The sequence below is a fragment of the Penicillium hispanicum genome (assembly GCF_028827665.1).
Source record: "Penicillium hispanicum strain IBT 35686 chromosome Unknown utg000008l_segment0_segment0, whole genome shotgun sequence".
NCBI lineage: Eukaryota > Fungi > Ascomycota > Eurotiomycetes > Eurotiales > Aspergillaceae > Penicillium > Penicillium hispanicum.
In genome coordinates, this window is record NW_026623200.1 from 2,774,150 (window position 1) to 2,794,877 (window position 20,728).

General features: G+C 51.3%; 10 protein-coding genes across 10 annotated transcripts; 3 read left to right on the top strand and 7 right to left on the bottom strand.

Moving 5' to 3' along the window:
* Positions 1-814: 814 nt before the first annotated feature.
* On the bottom strand, positions 815-3,074 carry N7459_009845 (fungal specific transcription factor domain-containing protein; the record flags this gene model as incomplete). The annotated part of the gene is made up of 2 exons (XM_056949013.1): positions 815-2,812; positions 2,973-3,074. The coding sequence occupies 2 exons, from the start codon at positions 3,072-3,074 to the stop codon at positions 815-817; spliced, it is 2,100 nt and encodes a 699-aa protein (XP_056796238.1).
* A 1,263-nt stretch (positions 3,075-4,337) lies between these two features.
* On the bottom strand, positions 4,338-5,976 carry N7459_009846 (uncharacterized protein; the record flags this gene model as incomplete). Its single annotated transcript, XM_056949014.1, has 4 exons — positions 4,338-4,964; positions 5,019-5,306; positions 5,372-5,682; positions 5,850-5,976. 4 exons carry the CDS (start codon positions 5,974-5,976, stop codon positions 4,338-4,340), a joined length of 1,353 nt encoding a protein of 450 aa, XP_056796239.1.
* A 443-nt stretch (positions 5,977-6,419) lies between these two features.
* Positions 6,420-9,023, bottom strand: N7459_009847 (uncharacterized protein; the record flags this gene model as incomplete). The annotated part of the gene is made up of 5 exons (XM_056949015.1): positions 6,420-7,541; positions 7,605-7,658; positions 8,155-8,484; positions 8,549-8,790; positions 8,837-9,023. The coding sequence occupies 5 exons, from the start codon at positions 9,021-9,023 to the stop codon at positions 6,420-6,422; spliced, it is 1,935 nt and encodes a 644-aa protein (XP_056796240.1).
* A 1,192-nt stretch (positions 9,024-10,215) lies between these two features.
* On the top strand, positions 10,216-10,531 carry N7459_009848 (4F5 domain protein; the record flags this gene model as incomplete). Its single annotated transcript, XM_056949016.1, has 3 exons — positions 10,216-10,278; positions 10,340-10,424; positions 10,488-10,531. The coding sequence occupies 3 exons, from the start codon at positions 10,216-10,218 to the stop codon at positions 10,529-10,531; spliced, it is 192 nt and encodes a 63-aa protein (XP_056796241.1).
* A 367-nt stretch (positions 10,532-10,898) lies between these two features.
* On the bottom strand, positions 10,899-11,969 carry N7459_009849 (uncharacterized protein; the record flags this gene model as incomplete). Its single annotated transcript, XM_056949017.1, has 1 exon — positions 10,899-11,969. One exon carries the CDS (start codon positions 11,967-11,969, stop codon positions 10,899-10,901), a length of 1,071 nt encoding a protein of 356 aa, XP_056796242.1.
* A 380-nt stretch (positions 11,970-12,349) lies between these two features.
* Positions 12,350-13,122, top strand: N7459_009850 (guided entry of tail-anchored proteins factor 1; the record flags this gene model as incomplete). The annotated part of the gene is made up of 3 exons (XM_056949018.1): positions 12,350-12,436; positions 12,538-12,724; positions 12,788-13,122. 3 exons carry the CDS (start codon positions 12,350-12,352, stop codon positions 13,120-13,122), a joined length of 609 nt encoding a protein of 202 aa, XP_056796243.1.
* A 1,145-nt stretch (positions 13,123-14,267) lies between these two features.
* N7459_009851 (RNA-binding protein) lies at positions 14,268-15,734 on the bottom strand (the record flags this gene model as incomplete). The annotated part of the gene is made up of 3 exons (XM_056949019.1): positions 14,268-14,943; positions 15,003-15,636; positions 15,701-15,734. 3 exons carry the CDS (start codon positions 15,732-15,734, stop codon positions 14,268-14,270), a joined length of 1,344 nt encoding a protein of 447 aa, XP_056796244.1.
* Positions 15,735-15,897: 163 nt separating this feature from the next.
* Positions 15,898-16,560, top strand: N7459_009852 (uncharacterized protein; the record flags this gene model as incomplete). Its single annotated transcript, XM_056949020.1, has 4 exons — positions 15,898-15,996; positions 16,048-16,221; positions 16,275-16,398; positions 16,454-16,560. The coding sequence occupies 4 exons, from the start codon at positions 15,898-15,900 to the stop codon at positions 16,558-16,560; spliced, it is 504 nt and encodes a 167-aa protein (XP_056796245.1).
* Positions 16,561-16,929: 369 nt separating this feature from the next.
* On the bottom strand, positions 16,930-17,398 carry N7459_009853 (uncharacterized protein; the record flags this gene model as incomplete). The annotated part of the gene is made up of 2 exons (XM_056949021.1): positions 16,930-17,202; positions 17,264-17,398. 2 exons carry the CDS (start codon positions 17,396-17,398, stop codon positions 16,930-16,932), a joined length of 408 nt encoding a protein of 135 aa, XP_056796246.1.
* Positions 17,399-19,855: 2,457 nt separating this feature from the next.
* Positions 19,856-20,377, bottom strand: N7459_009854 (Epsin-1; the record flags this gene model as incomplete). The annotated part of the gene is made up of 1 exon (XM_056949022.1): positions 19,856-20,377. The coding sequence occupies one exon, from the start codon at positions 20,375-20,377 to the stop codon at positions 19,856-19,858; it is 522 nt and encodes a 173-aa protein (XP_056796247.1).
* Between the last annotated feature and the right edge of the window lie 351 nt (positions 20,378-20,728).

The window sequence follows — 20,728 nt, forward strand, 5'->3', positions numbered from 1 at the left end:
CAAATAGGTTTGCACCGACAAGAAGCCCACAATGCCATTACTGCCAAAGGCATTTAGTCAATAACGAGATCCAAAGTTCAGAGGTTTCAATCGATAGACCACCAAGAGGAAACCATAACGTCACTCCCATAGACAAACGAGCTCAGACCGCTATACTGCCTCGGGAATCTCGACGTAAGCGGGTCGAAGGCTATCCAAATCCGACAAATGAAGACAGGCTTTTCCGAGGTGTCGCACAGCTTTCTTAGCCCTTCGCTGTTCAGAGTCCGCGAGTCAATCATCAAAGAACCTAATATGTCGGCAACAGGAACTGATTCCTAGATTTGTGAAAAATTCACCTCCATCCCACAAACGAAAGGTTCACGCAGCAATGCATACAAGCTGGTCAAAAACAACTACACATCGAGAAGCTCTTCGAATTGCGATAGGCCAGGAAAAGGATCCGAGGGCTAGAACAGGGATATCTGCCCTGACGGCCTTGGCTATAGGAACGTTGCAATTTGGATGAAAACTCCGGATAGGTAGTATTACCTATACCTCATCATAGGCAGACGGGTATTTGAAGTGATCAGTCAGGCGAATGCTGTACACCGGCCCTAGGATTGCACCCGGAGATTAGAAAGGCAATTGTCAATCAGCCATTCTCCATGGAACAGTTGCAGCACTGCAGATAAGGAATGGTTATCCTAGCAACCGGCTTTCCGATATGTATCAAGCATTTCTGACTGGCTCAGACGAGAGTTTGCAAGGACCTTGCACATGAGAAAAGCCTAGCACTTTCCTCGGGAAAACAAATCTCGTTCCCGTATTCCTTTCATAAGACCGGGGAAATCCGCTCACGAGCAAGCATTGCCAAGTGCCCAATGACATTCTCCATTTGCGCCGAGACACCCCATCGTGACGCGACAGTTCTGAGAATGATCTGAAGGGAGTTGAGTTCATCCAGAAGGTTGATGGGAACCACTGTATCTTCACTACCATGACCGAGCTCTCGTGCCAACGCTTCGAGTCCCGAGCCCGAGTTTGATAGCTCTTGCATTGGGTCCTCAATAGAAGGAACTGACCAGACTTCCGACCAAGTATACCGTTCTGGGATCTTTATCACGTTTTCATTCAGCAGACAAATTGTGACCATCACCACCGCGGACGTGAAGACCGCAGTCGGAATGTGCATCGTATGAGCCTGGCTCAAAGGAAGATCATGGAGAAGCCGCGTGATAGCAATAGCATGTAGAGCCGCGCGCAAGGCGTCTGCGTGTCTGGCCCAACGATTCAGATCTATATGCTCCAGTCCGCCTTTCGCATGGATGCCACCAAGAGCCTGTGGAAGCTGATAGTGACGACACAGCCATCGATAGACGGAGACTGAAGGCGCCGTGACTTCAATGAATATACAATGCCATCTGATGAGGAGTTGACGATGATGAACATCCGAAGGCGCGGATAGCGCCATGATGTTCCCTTCCGAAATGTTGAGTAATGCTTGAACGATCTTCGGCTTCGATATAGTGCCGAGAACGGGACCTCGTGCCTCATGTAGGTCCGCTATTAAGGATTGCAGTCCTTCAATTAACACAAATATCGAAAAGCGAGAGAGGTGCAATGGGTCTGCTGTATAATCTGGCGAGAAAATGCGGGCAAAGATTGCAGATATTGGCAATTGCGTGGGCCGCGACCTCGTAATTTCTTTGATCCAGTCATCTGCGGTTTTTGCCTCAAAGGCAGCGTCGGAGCTGGCAAGACCGATATTATTAATGAGGTGTCTTGCACTGGCCGGGGAGCCCGATGCTTGCGAAATTAGCCCATCAAGCACATAATGAGCGAGAACCGCTCGTCGCTGGACTTCTGATGCAGCCCAGCTTCTCCAGATCGAAGTTTTTTCTCCCCCTGGCATGTCCAGTGTTGGGAGACCATCTGCTAGAACATCTCGAACAGTATACATGCCTGTGGTCCTTGCCCAGTAGAACCCCAGGCCATGAAATACCGATGCGGTAGTCCGAATGCTGGCATCACCTGACAAAAGTGCATATGTCTGCCCAAAGAGCGCAGAGAGCACAAGTTGGACACCATCACAGGAGTCCCCAGGCCCGCTGATTTCAATCAAGGTTTGCCAGGATGTGGCGACGGCTGTGTGCCCGAGTCGCCAAAGCATTTCGCCCTTCTCCGTGGCACCATCCTCGCAGACAAATAAAGAGCCCAGGGCAACCATATTGAGGAGAAGCGGCGGAATGGACTGTTGCGCCGAGAATGTCTGTTCATGGACCACCGGGAAGCTTGGTGACACCCGTTCAAAAAACTCGTGTAGACAAGCATCCAGGAAGCCAGAGGTGAAGCCGGAGCGATGCACATCTGAGTTGAGCTTTTTGGACAAATCATCGACTAGCTTGTAAGTCTGGCTCAAAGCTGTATTGCCAGGGCCATGAGCTGCAGTCGTGTCCAATTCACCGGAAAGTGGATATTCAACTGGATGGCCGAAGACATTGGTTGCATCTAAGCTCCCAGATAGACCGGTTAGCGGTAATGGAGCCACAGAGTATCCATTTGCATCAGACATCAACCACTCAAGAAGGTTATCAGAGTCCAGAGAGTGGTTAGTCTCCGCGATATTGGGTTGCGCAAGCGGGTCGGGCTGGCGAAAATGACTCGCAGTAGCAGCGGAGATGGGAGGTGCTGCAGGTTCGGTGTGACCCGTATGCTCCGCATGTAATGTTTCACTTTCTGGTCCAGGATTTGGATACGAAGACAGGTTGCTGGTTCTATGGAGCCTCATGTGCCGTCCTAGCACATCCTGGCGCCCAAATGACCTGCCGCACTGGTGGCATTGAAACGGTTTCGAATTCGAATCTGGTAATACGTCAGTAGCACAAGCAATATCTCAGCTAGAGAATTCCTCACGTGTTCTCTCATGCCTCTGCGATAAGTGTCAATCACTTTTTCCCTCTGCGAAAGGAGCCAGGGATCTACAGACGTACGGTCAAATGTTCCAATTTCGTGTAGCGTTTGTCGCACTGACGACAGTAGAACCTTTTCAACGACCTGATATCCGTTACATTGTTTCCGCCTGCTGAGCTCATCGCCTCATCGAATTTGGTGACTAGCTCTGCTGCAGGGTCTCGTCGAGTTGTGAAGTGGAATGGGAAAAGTGGGAAAAGTGGGAGGTGAGAAATGGGAAGTGGGGATCGGAATCGACCACCCGAGATCTCATTCAGAATGAGTAGAAATGGCGACGAATTGCAATTTCACGTTGCTCGAATGACCGTTCACACTTTTCATAAGGTAAAAGGTGTCCTCTTTAAGAAAGAAAATCAAATAGAACTCTTGAAGTAGTTGATTTAGGCTTCTAAACCTTGCCGTCACAGCCATTACCAAGGAACAAAGGAAGTATAAGCCCTAAATTGGAACGGGCGGAACCGGTTCATTTCAAGTCTATTTTGAGTTTCACATAGTTCTGCAATTTCTTTATCCCTGTGATGTGGCCGGAGAAGGTTGAGGCCAGAAATGTGGAAGTCAGTATAGAAGATGCTAGGATCCAGCCACGTACTCGTAAGTGATGACAGCTTCGTGTTCTGTGAGCAGACTTTGTGCAGCCACTGGTGGTACTATTAGGCAAGCGACATCAGCATCCCGGAAACGAGTTACACTACACATACCATGGCAGCTGCGCTTGAATCCTTGTGGCTACAAGACGGAATACGCCTTTCGCTTCAAGGGGAAGCACTACTCCATGAGCGTGTGGGGCTCATGAACTACATAGAACTACAGGATTATCAATCCCTTATCGTTGAATGGCTACGCTTAATTCAATGCTTAAACGTGGTCGATATCAGAATCCATGATAATTGGCTCAAGATTGCCAAGGTGCATCATACATGCATGCACTTTAAAAAGAAAGTCAGATGCATCCATTGGGTATTATTGTCTGGATCTCTAATCACATTTGCAAGAGAAGAAAAGGATACGGCGAACGCAGCAGGAAAAAACACAGGCCGAGACCTCCAATCCAGGTCATGAAGCAAGCAGAAGACGAGTTGCGAGTCAGAAAAGCCGCAGGGATATAAATGACCCGGCCAGGAGGCACGGAACGGAGCGCCAGGATTTTTAAGAGGAAAACACAGGTCATCATTAGTCGAGCACTTCATTTCATCAGATACGCGACCCTGATTCCGTCCGAGTTAGCACTTGGACCTAGTTGGACGAAAGAGTCAGGCGCGAAGCATGGCGGGAAAAACAGACAGACGTCACGGCATGCCAGTAAATGCGGAGCTCGGAGGGAATTCATCAAAAAATGGACCAGAGGGAATAGGAAAATGAAAAATGTCAAATATCCGCGTGGGCCTCTAGGTGGGCTTCTCACATCCGATCCGACCCAGCAAGGCCTTACGGTCGCTCTGGTCAAATGGAACACGGCCACGGCCCCGGGCACGCACTGAGACACCACCATTTGACCGACGGTGATCAATTCCAGGAGCATTGTCGTTGGCAACAGGAGCAGCACTAACGCCCTCCTTGGCGGCCAGCCGCGCGGAGCCGTTAGGGATACCCTGGGGGTTCACTTCAACCTCGTCTTCTTCATCGCTGCGAGTGTCCTCCGACTTGCCGGTACGAACAACGCCGTACGCAACGCGGACAATCATGCTGAACCAGACAATAGAAAGCACTTGCAACGAGAAGAGGAAGGATAGAAAGATCCCCTTGATCGTGCGGTTCATGCAGATTGGATTGGTCAAACCGCGGAAGGGCCCGAGCAGGTACATAAAGGCATTAGGATAGCCGTTCGTGCTGATCATTTCAGCGGTGGCTCCCGAGTAGCATCCGTATGGCATTTTAGCGGGCACATTCTTGTAAATCGACCACCAGAGCACGTTATAGAGGATGTGCCGCGTGACAAACCAGGTGGCCATGAAAACGCCAAACGCAACGTTGCAGGCATTTTCGAATTTCAAGTACTTGATAATTTTGGCCAACTGTCATCGAACGGTTAGCGCGGAAGGATTTACCAGTAGTATCAATTGACGTACCGGAAGGAGGAAGTCCACGATATCCATCAGACACAGCACCACGTTGGATACATTGTAAAATCCATAGATATAAGCCGAGCCCAGAAGGGTGCTAGTGATGATGTGATGTGCCAGCATCTGATAATGGTCCTTGCGCCTCTCCTCCACGTGGATGACGAAGATCAGCTGCAGCAAGAAGGCCAACTCTACCAGCAGGTACCACTTCATTAGACCGGACAGCGGGCGTGCCGGCCATTCGTTCCAGATGGCGCTGAAATCGAACCAATAGTAGGAATCCTTCCACAGGTACTATATTATGCCATCTTCGTCAGTTATTTTGATCTTCACCCCGACTACCTGCAGCGAAGACATACCAATCCCACTGCCCAGATGAAACTGTAGTACATGACCTGCCAGCCCTGCTCGGCGAACCGAATCGAGCCCTTTCGTTTAAGTCCAGCATAACGAGAGAATGGCTGGAGAATCCATTCAATGGCAATGGCACGGACCGCAGTGAGGGCGAGGGTGGCGCTGATGACGAAGTACGTATCGTCCCAGCCTTGGACGTATTTACCGCTGGCCGGATCGTAGTAGGATAATTCAAAGAAAGGCTGCGTATACGGCCGGAGAGATGGGTAAAGGTTATGAAGAGCCAGCAACATAGCCAGGATGGTCAGCGAGATTCCTGTAGCGAAGAAATGCCAAGAGTTAGCTAGGTCCAGTTCTCGCAATGTTGGGGCTACGGCGAAAGACGAGATGAGGATATAACAGCAGCATCGTAGATGCAAGCCTCCGTCCCCAATCGTCCCCTGCCGGAATAGAGATCAGAGGGTTTGCTGGTTGAGTTCATACCGATTTGGTTGGCGACCACCCACTCCCGGAACGTGGTCTCCTTGGCTGGCCGCGGCCCGCTCTGACTGGAGACATAAGCATTGAGCTCCGTGGCCGACGGCGACGGCGCAGATTTCTCTTTGGCCATGACAAGATGTGCTGGGCAAAGGGCGCAGAGGAAGAGGATTCAGCGGAGAAGTTGCGCTGGGGGAGAAAAAGCAAGAACGAGAGTGGTTGGCACTAATTAACCTGAGGAGCGGGATGGGTCTGGAAGCCTCATGGGCGGATCCGCCACGCGGTCACAGCGTTCAACGAGGGAGGACTTTTGTTCTTCTTTTGTTTTTGGCAATTCCCAGGGCTAGGGAAATAATGGGTGCCAGCGTGTTCGAGGATTACCAGAATCCGGGTGTGGAACGAGAGAATTGTGAATTGAGGGAGGGGAAAACGGTGAGGTCGTTCCAAGGCTTCAACACATGATGATCGACACTCCACACCGCCTCAAATGGTGGGATTTGGCATTCGCAGTGTGCAGAGGGGCTCAAGACCCTTGGATTGGGCTTCTATGGATCTATCTGCGCGCCAATCTCATTCCTACTCCAGACCCTCCGTCACCCCGCGCACAAACTCATTCGCGTTCATCCCCAACTGCGCCAGATCGACGCCTCCTTGGCCGGCCATCGCCCGCGACATGGCTTGAGCCACTTCTTCCTCCTCCCAGATATTATTGACCATCGCCACTTTCCCGGGGCCTCGTCCTTGCCGTGCACCCTCGCCAGTGCCCCGAGTCGGACTCTCCACGGCCACCATCGTCTGCCAGTATAGATCGTCGCGAGACTTGAGCGCCTTGTCTCGAACAACGGCATTGCGGGTAACACTGGCTGCATGAAGCTTCGAGTTGGCGCCTGTCAGCGTCGTCAACGCAGCTGAGACCGCTTGGTCCAATTGATCGACCACGGACGGTGGCTTAAAGAAGAACCGGTTGGTGGATGAGAGGTAGATCACTATGGCACACACAACGTCGCAAACCATAAATGTCACGGCGCGGAGTAATCCCATAGATCGGTGGTAGTCGCTGGGGGGCACCTGGCCTGCTCGCACAGCAGGCGTTGCTCTCTGGATCGGATCGTACCCAGCCACACTGAGAATGTCAATGGCCGCCACCACCAGGCCAACGACTGTAAACATGCCACGCCACCGGGCACTCTCTCGACCTCCGAATCGGGAGGACGTGACCACGCCCAAAATCAGAAGATGCAGCAGATGAGGGAGGAAGACGTTGAACGGCAGGTAGTATAGGAGGTAGGTGTTGGACTCGCCCAGCGAGCAGTATTGGCACGAGATCAAGGCATCGGCGCCGAATTTGAGATATACCTTGCGAGCGTCAATGGAGGTGAGCTTCTCTTGGAGTAGCGCGTCGGTCTCGGTCAAGATGTTATCAGGCCGGAGCCGGGTGAGCCGCTGAAAGATCACATTGGTGGGAGTGTTGATCCGCGATCGAGTCAATTGGAAGACATTAGGCTCCGGCGCGTGGGGGTTGAAGGGTAGGCTCAGGACGAGGCAGAGAGCAATGCTGCCGAACAAGACGTTCAACGCCCGACCCGCTCCATTGGGGATTGGGCGAGCTGGCGGGCGGCTAGCGACTGAGACTCGGAGACTGCGGTATGCTCCGATCATGCGTGGAATGACGATCGGCGCGAAGAAGATGAGGAGGGACTTGACACTATTCACAGTTAGACACCGAAGGTGTAGTTAAAGCGCGAAGCGTCCTCAACGTACGTTCCCCAAGAGATCCCAAGTCCAGCCATTTCTGTAACTGGTTGAAGGAAACCTCTACCTCATCAGAATGCTAGTAGAGTAGCTGGGCGAAGAGATGAAAAATAGAGCGAGAGAGGGAAGTTGAACTGATCAACACGTTGCAAACAGTCGCGCCGGCGGGGGCCAAAAGCGGTCGAGTTCGGCCAGTTATAGTTCGCGGTCTATTTTCAGCGTTGGAACGCTCCGCCGTCTTCACAATATTGTATTGTCTGTCTGCACACATTTAACTCCAGTTGGCGTTTTTGGAATATGCAAAAGTTCCTACGTACCCCGAATCCTCCCGCTTCCACTTTTAGCTCGTACTATCATGAGTCTCATTCAAAAGTAAAGTCCAACGAGTACGCTTGCTAACGCCGGCTAATCGATACAGAAGAATCGACAAAAGAAAAGGTATTCGAATGAAAATCCCAAGCTCACAATATTTGATCCAGACACTACGCTCCAAGCAAGAAACGCCATGCTTCCCAGAACCACCTTAACGCCCTCGGGTGTCGTGAGGTGGCACTTAGACGTGCCCCGAGTAATTGGCCGGGTGAAGCGCTGGGTCGGGCATCTTGATCTCTGTCGAGTCCCGAGAGTACTTGGACGATGCAGCATCGTTCATATTGATGGGGTTGAGAGGCGAAGAGATCTTGAGTGGAAACCGCGCCGTCAATCGCTTGGACGCGCGCTTCAGGGCAGGCTGCGGCGAGTATGTCGGGAGGACGTCTTCACGCTTCAGACTGAGCTGGAATGACCGGCGGCTACTGGTCCGACTCACCACCTTTTGTGGAGCCACTGCACCATAGGCCCGAACATGGCGTGCGCTGACGCCTGCCTCGCGGTTCGTGAAAATGAACGTCTATGCCGAGATTCAAGTTAGCCTCTTTTGCAATGCTCGTTGCGCAGCAGGACCCTTTACTTACCGCCACGATGTTGATTACACTCATGACCATGGCCAAAATCCCTGCCGAAATCACAATCCGCCAGAACGCTAGGCTCAGGGACTTCTGGCTCATGGCTTCTGTGTTGAGATTGCCCAACCCCGATACGCCGAGGATCATCATGACCCCTGCCAGTGTTATGAAGCCCGCCTCTTCCCCGAACAATGGCCAGTTGCGATTGAAGTAGCCTCGCAGAATTGGGAGCTCCGAGATGATTAGACAAACTGTTTGGTCAGCGCACGCTCGAGAAGGGTAGGTGAGTGGGCTTACTGCTGAGGATTGCGACCACCGCATGGGTGACAGCCTGGAAGAAGAAGAAACCATTCAGCATGTTGATTTTGACCAGCATAACCACACATGCAGCGATGGTGTCAAGGAAGACGATAATGTTGAGGATTCGGATCACGTTCAAGATCACATATCCCGGACCAGCCAAGGACTCCCGAAGGTTGGACATTGTGACCGCGCGTGTTATAAGTGGTTGAGATTAAGTCTGTGAAAGAGAGAGGATGCTCTGAGCCTTGGGGGACAGATGCAATCAGTGGACCGCTTGAGGAGAGACTGTGGTTAGGTTAAAAAGCCGGGAAGGAAGCGACTGGCCAGCCGGAAGCTTTCTATTCACGGAGGAGACAAAGCGAGGTCAACTCGAGGCCTGTCTATGCGGGAAAAAACAAGAAAGAACAAAGCACAATGATGGAGAAATGAAAAAGGACGGAAAGACGGGAATATCTACTCCTTCACTTGTTCATTCACCATGCTGTGGGGGCGCCCTGCATCCAATCGCCGACCTAGGCGACAATAGGGAGGGCACTATCAATAGCACATGAAACCGCCTGAAAGAGCAAAACACGCACAAAGACCAAGACTGGCTTTTGGGCGCTTCTGATTCAGGGTCTTGCTCTAGTGAGTGTTTCATGGCGGGCTTTTAGGGCGGTCATTGGCATTGTTAACCGCAGAGCCCGGAACCCGTGGCCCGATTCTGGATGCCCGAAGCCAGAAAGCTTGGTTGGATTTTCAGCCGGTTGTCAAGATCGTCGAAGGATTGGCAGAGAGCTGCCGGATCTGAAGAATGATGAAACTGGCCCCGTCAATGGGCGGCTAAGAGGGAACCGACACGGGTTGAGAGGAGTCGTAGTATAGACTGTCGGCTATACATTGGCACTGTGGTATTCTTGTCCTTTCCCTCTACACGTTTCGTATGGCTCTCAAGAGAATATAGAATTTCAGACCCCTTCTTACCAACATTGCAGACATTCCTTCCATCGGTTGAGTATCTACGGAGAGAGAGCGCGATACATCCGCAGGCTTGAAACAATGCGGCTCTCTACGCGCCCAATCATGCTCTTCCCCCAAGCGCCAGGAATGGCCTGCAACCCCTTCTTCAGGGTGGCAGATATGAGTTTGTCGACGTCAGGTTCGGCACTAGAAATTGAGGCTGATCGGTATAGAAGAAAAGTTCCATGGCTCCCGGCGGATGTGATTCGCCGGCGCCTTTAGCCTCCTCGACACCGGGAGAGAAGGCCCGCCACTCGCTCGGGTTTTTCCCTCTGTCACTCCCCCTCCTGCTTCCATCCCACCCCCCATCAGCGTTGCGCTGGTCTTGATTTAGCGTTCTAGCGTGCTACGTACAGTCCACTTCCCAATCCACCATGACGCGGGGAAATCAGCGAGACACCGATCGCGCCAAGGCGCAGAAGAAGGCGGCCTCTCAGGTTCGTGCTTGATCTATAGCCCCCGCCAGGACCGGTTGCGTCGCTAACGATCTCCCATTAGAAAACCAAGAATACCATGAGTGGCACACAATATCAGAAGTCCAAGGAGGATGCCGCCGCCATCATGCGCGAAAAGCAGCGCAAAGGTATGCATTTGCGACCCTGTGGCATGAATTTCGGGTTCTAATATCTTTTCCCGTTCTGAACAGCGGATGAGAAGAAGGCTGCAGAAGCAGCTGGGAAAAAGAAGTGACCTGGCATCTCTCAATATACGCCCTCTCGTTCTCTCCCCTCCTTCCACTGCATCGAAGTAAATACAGTCGGGATCCCCAATCGATGGAAGAACCAGACGAATCATACAATCCACTCGGACTGAGTTGGAGGGAGCAGTTCGTCACTGTGATACTATGACAAAGTTGGCAGATTAGTTCTTGGAGAACGAGCTATCAGATTTCATCCGCCCATCTTTCTCACGTTCATGACCTTGTGTCGGCGACTAGCGAGGCGTTCATTCTACATTTACAAGATAGTCCAAGAACATAGAAATAATTCGAACATGCGAGACGTGATAGATACGTCTAGAGGAGATGCTAGGTGCGACTGGAGAGTGGTATTGGATGTCATTGCGGATTGGTTCCCCGTCCATTTGCAGTCCAATATGCTCTCGCTCTCTCTAACCGGGCTTGCCACGGCCGAGTCTGTAATGATGGCTCTTTCGGCTCCCGGGCTAGTGTTGGTACATCGCCGTCAAGCCCGAAGATGTCGTCAATCACGCTTTCGAGACCAAACTCACGAAGGGCCTGGTCGACAAACGTCCACAGACTCTCCCCTTCCCATCCAACATCCCGAGCAAAGCGAAGCACTCTGCCAACTGCATATTCTCTGCCCTCTCGGTCTGCGACATTAGAGAGTAGGTACTGGCCAAATATCCAGCCCGAGATATCTCGTGGATGGGCCAAGCACCAATCCAACACCGGGTGGACCAACGCCTCGGCCAATTCCGCGCTCCGATCTGGGCCAAGCTTGACATTGGTGGTAGACTTTGCAAGAAGAGCGTGCAATTGTCGCATATAACCAAATGCGTAGTAGTTCTTAGGATGCAGCTCTGCGGCACGAAGAACTCCAGTGAGCTCTTTTCGCTCCAGCTCTAACAAGGTGCCAGGGCTCCAGCGCTGGAGGAGAATCAATTGCCTCAGCACCCACAGCCGATGAGACCAAAGAGTCGGAGACTTGGTATGTCGGTGCAATGGTGAGCACTGGTATGTCGTCATGAGCGTCAGCTCAGTTTCCAGCATCTGGATTGTCGGGGAGACTTGGTCTGTCGTATTCAAGCAATGCATCACGGCTGCCCGCAGCCGGCGCTTGCGCCAGTTACATGCTGTGAGGTGCTCGCAATCGAAGAGCAGCATGACCTCTGTGATGGCTAGATCTGACTGCCCTTCAGGTTGGGTCTTTGTTTCCAGGCTGGCCATGAGTTTATCTTCAGACATAGACATCAGACGCTTGACGAAAAGATGCCGTGCGACCGTGTATGCTTGCGCCAGCGCTTTCTTGGTTATTCCGACCGAGGTTCCATCCTCAAGAAAAGGAGATCCTAGTGTTGGAGAAATGATCTCGATCTCAAGCACCTTGTTCTCCCTGTTAGAGAAGACACGGGCGAGTTTCTGGTATGCATCTTCAGGAATAGTCATGGGTAAATCAAGATGCGCTGGGAGTGGGAGTCGGTATGAATTCAGTTAGACGCGCATGGTCCCTTCTGAATCGCTCACAGCTGGGAGATTGTAAATCTACCGTCAGAAGCGATAGCGCCAGATCGTGTGGAGGAGTAATAATCCGTGTGGTTAAGGCGGAGACCGGCTCCCGCGACTTGCGGTTATTTCCACCTTTCAAGATCGCCGGACGTCATCTCGCTTACTCCGACCTGCCAAAGCCCGCAACAGGTGCTTGTTTGAAACACCACCCAGGCCGGCCGGTACTCTTGTGCTGCCGCTACTTCCTCATAAACAGTCCCTCAACTCGAGCGGCCCTTGGACTCTCGCTCATCCACACCGGCCAACACCTCCCCGCCACCATGCTGTCTCTCGTCCTCACGGTGTTCTTTGTGCACATTGCGATCTACCTGGTCAATACGATCGGCGCATCGACAATCGACAATCTGGTATGATCGCCTTACACCTTGGGCTGTCTCTGAACCATAGCCCAGCCCGCGGCTATCCGTTGCAGTTTGACTTGAGCTAATGCATACTGTCCGACCCTTAGCTATGGCTTCTGTACCTGAAACTGCCGACGTCCACCTCCCGAAATGCACGCGAACAACAGCGGATGAAGCGCGAAGTCCTCCAGCTTAAGCGCGAAATGAACAATACCAGCTCTCAAGACGAGTTCGCGAAATGGGCGAAGCTACGCAGACGGCACGACAAGAGCATGGAGGAGTATGAGGCGATGAGTGCGTGTTCATTCCGTCGACGCGACTGACTTCCACTGACTTGGGTCATTTTCTCGCCCATAGATAAAACCATTTCGTCCCAGAAAACCTCGTTCGACTGGAGCGTCAAGAGCGCACGCTGGCTCAGCACCAATGGGCTGAAGATTTTTCTGCAATTCTGGTACTCGAAAACCCCTGTTTTCGCGCTCCCCGCCGATTGGTTTCCCTACTACGTTCAATGGGTGCTCTCGTTCCCTCGCGCGCCGCTGGGCTCCGTCAGCATTCAGGTTTGGAACAACGTGTGCGCAACGGCTATCTCGGTGGTGGCGGAGCTGCTAGGCTCGTTACTGGTGCAAGTGATCGACCAGAAGAAGCCCACCATATCAGCCGATGGTGATGGTGCTAAGAAGGCACAGTAGGGAATGTGAAAATCAGTCATGACCAACGCTACGAGGTCCGGGTGTATTATATCAGATGTGTGGGATTCCACAATGTAATGATTATAGCATAGCCGTTGCATTCGTCTCAATGTTTTTTTACAAGACTTGCGTACGTGTCTAAGGCCCAAGTATGCCAACCAGAAATGCCATAAGCGTTCGTCAGATATGTGAACAATCGTTTATCGTCAAGGACCCCCTGCCGTAGCGAGGGGATCTCGGGGCTTGACTCTATGATTGGTATATCATCATGTGAACAGATAAGACAAAGCTAATGGCTCAAGCAAAAGCAAAAGGAAGTCCCAAGAGTCCGGCCCCTTCGACAGGGCTTCTGTGAGGGAATACTAAGATTCCATGTCATCACCGCTTTGCCATAAGCTACAGACTCGAAAAAAAAAAAGGACGGGACTCCTCGCCTCAAGAATGAGCCCCATTGAGTTACCCCCTCCCGCAAGCAGGATGAAGGGCAATCGCATGACTATCCAAACACGACGAAAGGCAACCCAATACAAGGAAGACCGAAGCCCCCCTTCCCCTCTCCGACCCCGGCCGCACGCCCCATTGCTTCCAGTAACACGCAGTGGTGGAACCGTCGGACGGCAGCTCGGAGCCGGGAGGGAATAGGGCAGTGAGCCGCTATCGAATTGCTTCTATGGCGGCGCGTTTCCGCATTGCCTGGCTTGGTGAACTTTGGAAGACCAAAGCGCAGGGTGTCCGGGGACTTTCTCCCAAAGCGAAAGGGAAAGAAGAGACTCTTCTTTGTGCGTGAGCTTTGAATGCGATTCTTTGAGCGAGGAGTTGAAGAGGAAGAGAAAGGAAGGAAAATTTGCCGCTTTTTCTCTTCTTCCATGTGGAGTATCAGGTGACTGCGGCTAGCTTTAATGGGACTAGGTCAGGTCATGTGATCATGTGCCTGCCGTCAATACTAAGTATGGCAAGCTTGAAGACGGTTCATGTGGGAGACTATGAATGCGAGACTGCTCAGACTTGTCTGGCTCATTTGGTAGATGCACCAGTTAGCATTAATCATCAGTGGAGTCAAGTATATTTGGTGTTACGGGAAATATAGAATGGAATGCGTAAAAATGCTATGTCAGGAAGATACATGAAACGATTTTGTACACCATTTACGCCTTGGCCTTGGACTTCTCACTCTTCTTGGCCTTTTTCTTGGTCTTAGTCGCAGGCGACTCGGTGGCAGCTTCTTGCTTGGGTGTGCCCTGCTCAGGCTTTTTGTCCTTCTTGGTCTTCTTCGGGGTATCTTCGGTAGCAGCAGGCGTTTCCTCAATGGCCTTTACGGGTTCTTCTGCCGGCGCCTCGGTGGTTTCGGTACCCTCGATCGCCTTGGGGGCTTCCTGCACAGGCACATCTTCCACGCCCCTAAGCTGAGGCAGATCAATCTCATAGCCCAGGGCCTTGAGCTTATCAACCTTAGCCTGTCTCTTGCGCTGCTCCTGATCAATACGCTTCGACCACTTCTCGCGGGTCTTGCCCTTCTCAAGACGCTTCTTCTCGATGCGGTTCCACGGCGTCCGCTTGAAACGACGATTGGCACCCTTCCAGATCTCAGGGTGAAGCTGTTCCTGGGGAACAAACTTGCACTTGAGGATGTGGCTGTACATCAGGTAGTTGTCCATGGTCTCGGCAACAATCTTGGCGACAGTGGTAGAGGCGAATTCCACGAAAGCATAGTGCTTGGACCGGCCAGTGAGACGGTTGCGTGAGAGACGGAGACGGGTGATTTCACCGAACTGAGAGAAGTAGGCGCGCATCTGGTGCTCGTAGAAACCGTGAGGAATACGGCTGGGAAGAGATATATGTTAGCCAAGAGGACGAAAAGATTCATGCCAGTAACCACTAACCCGATATAGACAGTGCCGGGCTGCTCGGGGGCATCACCCTCCTTCTGCTTCTGCTGCTTCATGATCTTCTTCTGTGCTTTCTTCGAGTCCGGGATCTTAGGAACGGGCTTGCTGGGGTTGTAACCTTCATCGCCGGAGTCGTCTTCATCCCCGCTGCTTTCGAAACCCTTAATGAGCGCAGCAGTCTGATCATCTTCTCCCTCATCCTCAACCTCATCACCGCTGTCTGCTGGCTCAGAGAATTTGTCTTCCTCTTCGGACTCCTCCGCGACCTTCTTGGCCTTCGATGCGGCCCTGGTAGCCTTCTTTCCAGCGGGTGCGGATCCTTTCTCTTCCTGTTTAGACTTTTTGTTGCTGGACTTCTTCTGCGAGGAAATAGAGGTGGGCACAGCTGGCTCGTCATTCTCTTCGTCGCTGAGGAAATCGGCAGCGCGCTTGCGCGGCTTGATCTGGCGAGCAGGCTCGCCGCCATTGGCCTTTACCGACGAGTCGGCCTTGGTGTCCTTGGTTTTCGCAGTACCATTCTCCTTCTTCTTCAGAATTGACTTGGGCGCAGCCTTCTTGTCAGCCTCGGGAGCCTTGGTCTCGACCTTCTTGGTTTTTTTAGCGGGTGAATCGCTGGCGGCCGCCGCTGCTTGCCAGAGGTTAGTCGTCTCATAACAAAAATCCCAGGCATTTCGAAAGAAGAATCAACATACCCTTGCGCTTCTTTTCCTTCTTATCAGGGGCCATTTTGGTCTTGCTCTTGCGGGAATTGAAGACTGAAGGCTTTCTGATTTCTCGGCGGGAAACTTTTTTTTTCGCTGATTTGCGTCGAAGGCGGTGAGTCCCCACAGCACATCCAGACCAGTCACCACGCATCGACCTCTTCTACCTCCCACAGGATTGGGCGGCCATGGGGAAGCCTAAGAATGAAAAGTCCCTGACACATGAGGAAATATGGGATGATTCTGCCCTTGTGCGGTCCTGGGATGAGGCTGTTGAGGAATATCAGGTACGCCGCACCTTTGAATCTCACGTGATCCAACTGACTTGTTGATGGCAGCTCTATCACAGCATCTACGCCAAGGGGGAGAGCGTTGAGGATGCTTTGAAGGAGGCTGAAGTGGATGGCCTTGCGGAAGAATCTTACGAGCCTCCTGAAGCAGAGTCGCTGGACACCGACGTTCCGATGGAGGGTGAGACTGAAGAGGAGACGGCATCGAGTTCCAATCCACAGGTACGGCTCAAACGTGATAGACGCTGTTACCCTTGTATACTGACAAGTTCCAGATTCCCCCTACACGGACATTAGACCCCCAAGTATCTACTTCACAAGAGTCCGTTCCTGCAGATGCCCCAGGACCGAAATTTCCGACGGGTGCTATGCCGATGCCCGAACCCATTCTTTCCAACAGTAAGTGTCTTGGCCAATATAGCTGCGCATCCAAGTGGACTAACTCACCTCACAGTGCAAGATGAGGGCCTGAAACGGCTCATGATGGCTTGGTACTTTGCGGGGTACTACACTGGGCTCTACGAAGGACAACAACAGGCCACGAGCCAGGAAAAGCAGTGAATGTTCAAAGTCTTTAGACTTCCTCGCCAATCCGCAGCAAATTTAACTAGTTAGAGATACTTTGCTTCTCACTACTGGTTTAGAACACGGGTTTCACCGGCCCGAAATCTAAGATGTGGGAGCAGGAGCCTTGCTCAAGCAATTAAGATTGGGGTCTGATTTATGATATCAAATTATTAATTGAGTGATCGATCTAGCTATATTCGTAATTTGTCGTTCATTCACCATGATAACTTGCGAGCTCGACACTCAAACGACAATGATGATCCATGCCCTTAGGCAAAGATCGTCCAAGATTGTCCATTCTCACGCTCATACATACTGGTAGAAGTCCCCACGTATCTTGTCTGCCACTTGGACTTAGACAATTTATAGAGAACCACCAGTGCCACCCAGCAGGCTACCGACGACGGGAAGGTTGCCCAGCATGTTAGGCTTGGAGGTGGGGTGGTGTGTAGTCGTAGCAGTCGGGGTGACGAAGTTGCCAGAAGAAGGCTTCTTGTGGGTGCGAGTGGGCTCGCCACCCTTAGTCTCGTCCTTGGAACCCTCGGAAGCGCCGTGGGTAGAAGGGTCAGCCTTATCAAGCTGGTTCTTCTGGTTGGTGTCATCGTTGTCGGGTCCTTGTATCATTTTCGAGACGTCCTAATAATGATGTTAGCATATCACAACACCCCGATACCAGGACCACCTGGTGGCTACAAACCTTCAAATCATCCAGAGCAGTCTCAAGACCCAAGGGTTTGCCCGTGTTGACATCATCGCGCTTCGTTGGTAGGGAGAGAGCCAAAGCGGCCAGGACGAGGAAAAGGGCAAAGAAGGAGAGGCTGAAACGGGCCATTGTGGTTTGTATAATAGCAAGAACTGAAAGAATAAGGTATGTTCAAGGTTGAGGTGCCAAAAGAGTGAAAAGTGTATAGCTGCCCAGAACGAGTGGTCTGTATACTTCGATGGACACAAGAATTTGTAAGATGGCACACACCAGGAGAAGTATGCTACATTTATATCTACCCCTTCCACGGTTCCGAGAGGGCAGGAATGGCGGGCAAAGGGGCGCAGGGTGAGCTGTTAGGTTGCGAGGGTGCTGGCTCGCGTCTTCGTGAGGTATTTTGGCTACAGCATGCATGAGCATTGAGCTACGTTATTCCTCACAACCCAAATAAACAAAGGCTGGTTTGGAGATGAATCAATGGATCGAGAACGAGAACCGTCTAACCCAGCTTCAGCCTCCGTAAGATCCTCAGTACAGAAGGTAGGTATTGTGATCGGTCACTGTTATATGCAAGGGCGATGCTGGCCAACCTCTGTGTCCAGGAGGGGAAGTCAACTTGTACAGTGCGGTAACTGGCAATGGATAATGCACATTCCATAGCAGTACGCGTACATTTCTTGTGTATATATGCCTGACTGTCTTTCCTTGATTGACGCCATAGCATAGTTCTCCACGCAAGTCGCTAGTCCGATTGAACACCAACCTCTCGAGTACTTGCATTACGAACCCCCTAGGCAAGCACCATTTCCCTGAATACCTCGGATTTGACAGGAAATGTAATTGGCAATTCTTGAAAGTGGAATCAAGAAGGGCGAGGGGAAAGTGCAATCAAGTATTCAGGTATGCACGACTCCTTGTCAGGCGAGCATTAATATGTCGATCCTCATCTTCTCACATTCTATCTCGGAGATGGAGGGTGTAGCTTTGAGTGTATACGATGTCCTTTCTCGAGGTGGCACGGCTAGCATCAATTTCAATTTTTCAGTTTCTCGATTTTAACAATATATTGACGATGAGAAGGAATGTATCTCCCTACTTTGACACGCACAGCCCCATTCAGAGGAGCGGACGCAACACGAGGGAGTCTCCAGAAAGACTTTGTCCAACTGTGAGAGCTCACTATTGGCACAAATTTGACCTCGAATATCATTGAGCAATAGACGGACGAGACTTCGAAAGTGCCGGGAGGGAAGGGTTGGAGTGAATATGTAAGATCTCCACTGCTACGATGTTGACTGCGCCTGCATCTTAGGCCTCGAATCCTGTAAGTTAGTAACTTGTGTACGCGCCTCTCTCGATCCAGTTGCGACATGACAGGCCAGAACGACATCATGTTCTGGGGTTGTGTGACAATGGCTCGAGAGGGTCGATTGCACTCGATGGCGTCGGCGAGTTTCATTCCTCACTGGGAGTGAACACGGTGAAGACACGTTCCAGTCATAATATTGACGCATGCCAGAGACTCTGAAATACAGAAACCCGTGCGTCTTGGATTCCAAGCCCAAATCCAATTCCCCTAGGGATGTGTGCTCAAAAGCGAACCCAACCACCTCGTGCTGGGACGGTAGAACCGAGCCGAAGGCAGGGGTCGGGATTAGAACGAGCAGGCATCGCTCTGGGTCTCTCTCAAAATTTGCAAATGGAATAAGCGTCCAATCACAAGGGTATGGAGACCGTGAAGTAAGATATGGAGGAAAAGAAAGGAGAAACGGGAGAAAGGCGCGGGCGGGAAAAATTAGGCACTCGCTTGGTGCTTATGTAATATCCACATGACTAAGGTTGGACCGCGGGCATTGTGGATCTCATCTCCATCTGTCCTAGTTGATACTTGATCCAGATTCATTACTTCATTTACAGTGGAAGGGGTCTTTTGGGTTGAACTAAATCATTGAATGTTTTACTCCGCTTATAGCCCGAAGAAAATCATCGCACTATCCAGATTATAAGCTAATCAGTGTGACGCAACCCTGTCCAAATTAGACTACGAAGAACTCAACGAGCTTGGCTCCAGTCTAATGGACCTTGTCATAAAGATCCGCATGTAAGGCCATCCTGTTGAGTTACGATCTTGCGTACGGGTACTGAATATGCATCAAGATAAGATAAATGAAGATCTATGTCAGTATAGGTGTGGGACCTTGTATCAATGGTTTATCCATTTCCTGTATGTTTTGATTGGTTAAACGTACGCCCCTAAATTGGTAGATTGGGCGGAATAGCAACCAAAGACTCCTTAATCTCGAGTACTCGATCCTCTGCTGAACTGAGAGCTGAATTGTCAATGCCTTACAAAACGGATCCAGACTTAGTGGAAGTCAGGTCTGTCCACACAACCTTACAATAAACTTAAGAGTTAACAGGGTTTGCGTTCAAGCAAAGAAAGCAAAAGAAGTGAGGCTGTGAGGTTCGAGGGTAGAAGGAATAAGGAGATCAATCTCGTAGCCCCGTACTGCAGCATGAAGTGGCCCAAGGGAGGTTTCTAACTAAGTAGTTCGGCTCAGCTTAAGTATTCGAGTTCGGCTGGTGCTAATAGTCGTCTTGGCGACTTCGCTGAAGTTGCGCTGCTAGCTGTAGTCGTTCTTGTCGGAGATGCTCTTGCCAAAGTTCCTCGTCTAATCGCTTTCGCTGGACTCGCTCTTGCCGCTTTCGTTCCATATCGAGGACCCACGGTACTATTTCCCTTGCCGCAGTACGAATATCTGCGCCAACATCCCGGGCATATGGAAATTCGCAGAGGGGCCGGATGGTATCGATGTTTCTCGCCGCCCATATCACAAAGAGTTCTGGGCCTTCCCGTAGGCAATAATCCAGAACTTTCAATGCTTTCAGCACACCCTGCCAGTCCCTGCCTTGATCATTCAACCGCTTGTCGATTACATCCACGATTTCGTAAAACTGCTGAGTAGAGCGACCGGCGAGTGTTACAACCTCACGCAACTGGGTCTGCGACGGGCTTTGACTGTCACTGCTGGTGGCCTCCCGCACTAATATTTGGGTAGGGCTGTAGCCATGTGCGTGATTTATAAGACTTCGTAGTATCCCTGACATGCTGTCGATAGAGAGTGAGTGAGGATAGACGTTTGCGTGGACTGAGCAAAGTCACCACCTGTAGTTTGATGGAGTATCGACGGATGGGCCAATACTCGATCTGAGGCAAACTGGGGGAGCGTATAGTTTGAGAAAGAAATCCCTGGGACGGCGGTGTTAGCTTGTATTGGGGAGAGGGGCACAGGTGCCAGTGGTGAATAAATGACAGTGGGAAGCGGGAGCCATGATAAAATAAACTGTAAAGACGAAGGGGAGAAACGACCACTTGAGTGGATGATGGTACAGTAGTGTGTAACAGTGAAGCTATCTATATGAAAGCGGAGCTAGGCTGTGGTGAGCCTGAGGCATTAA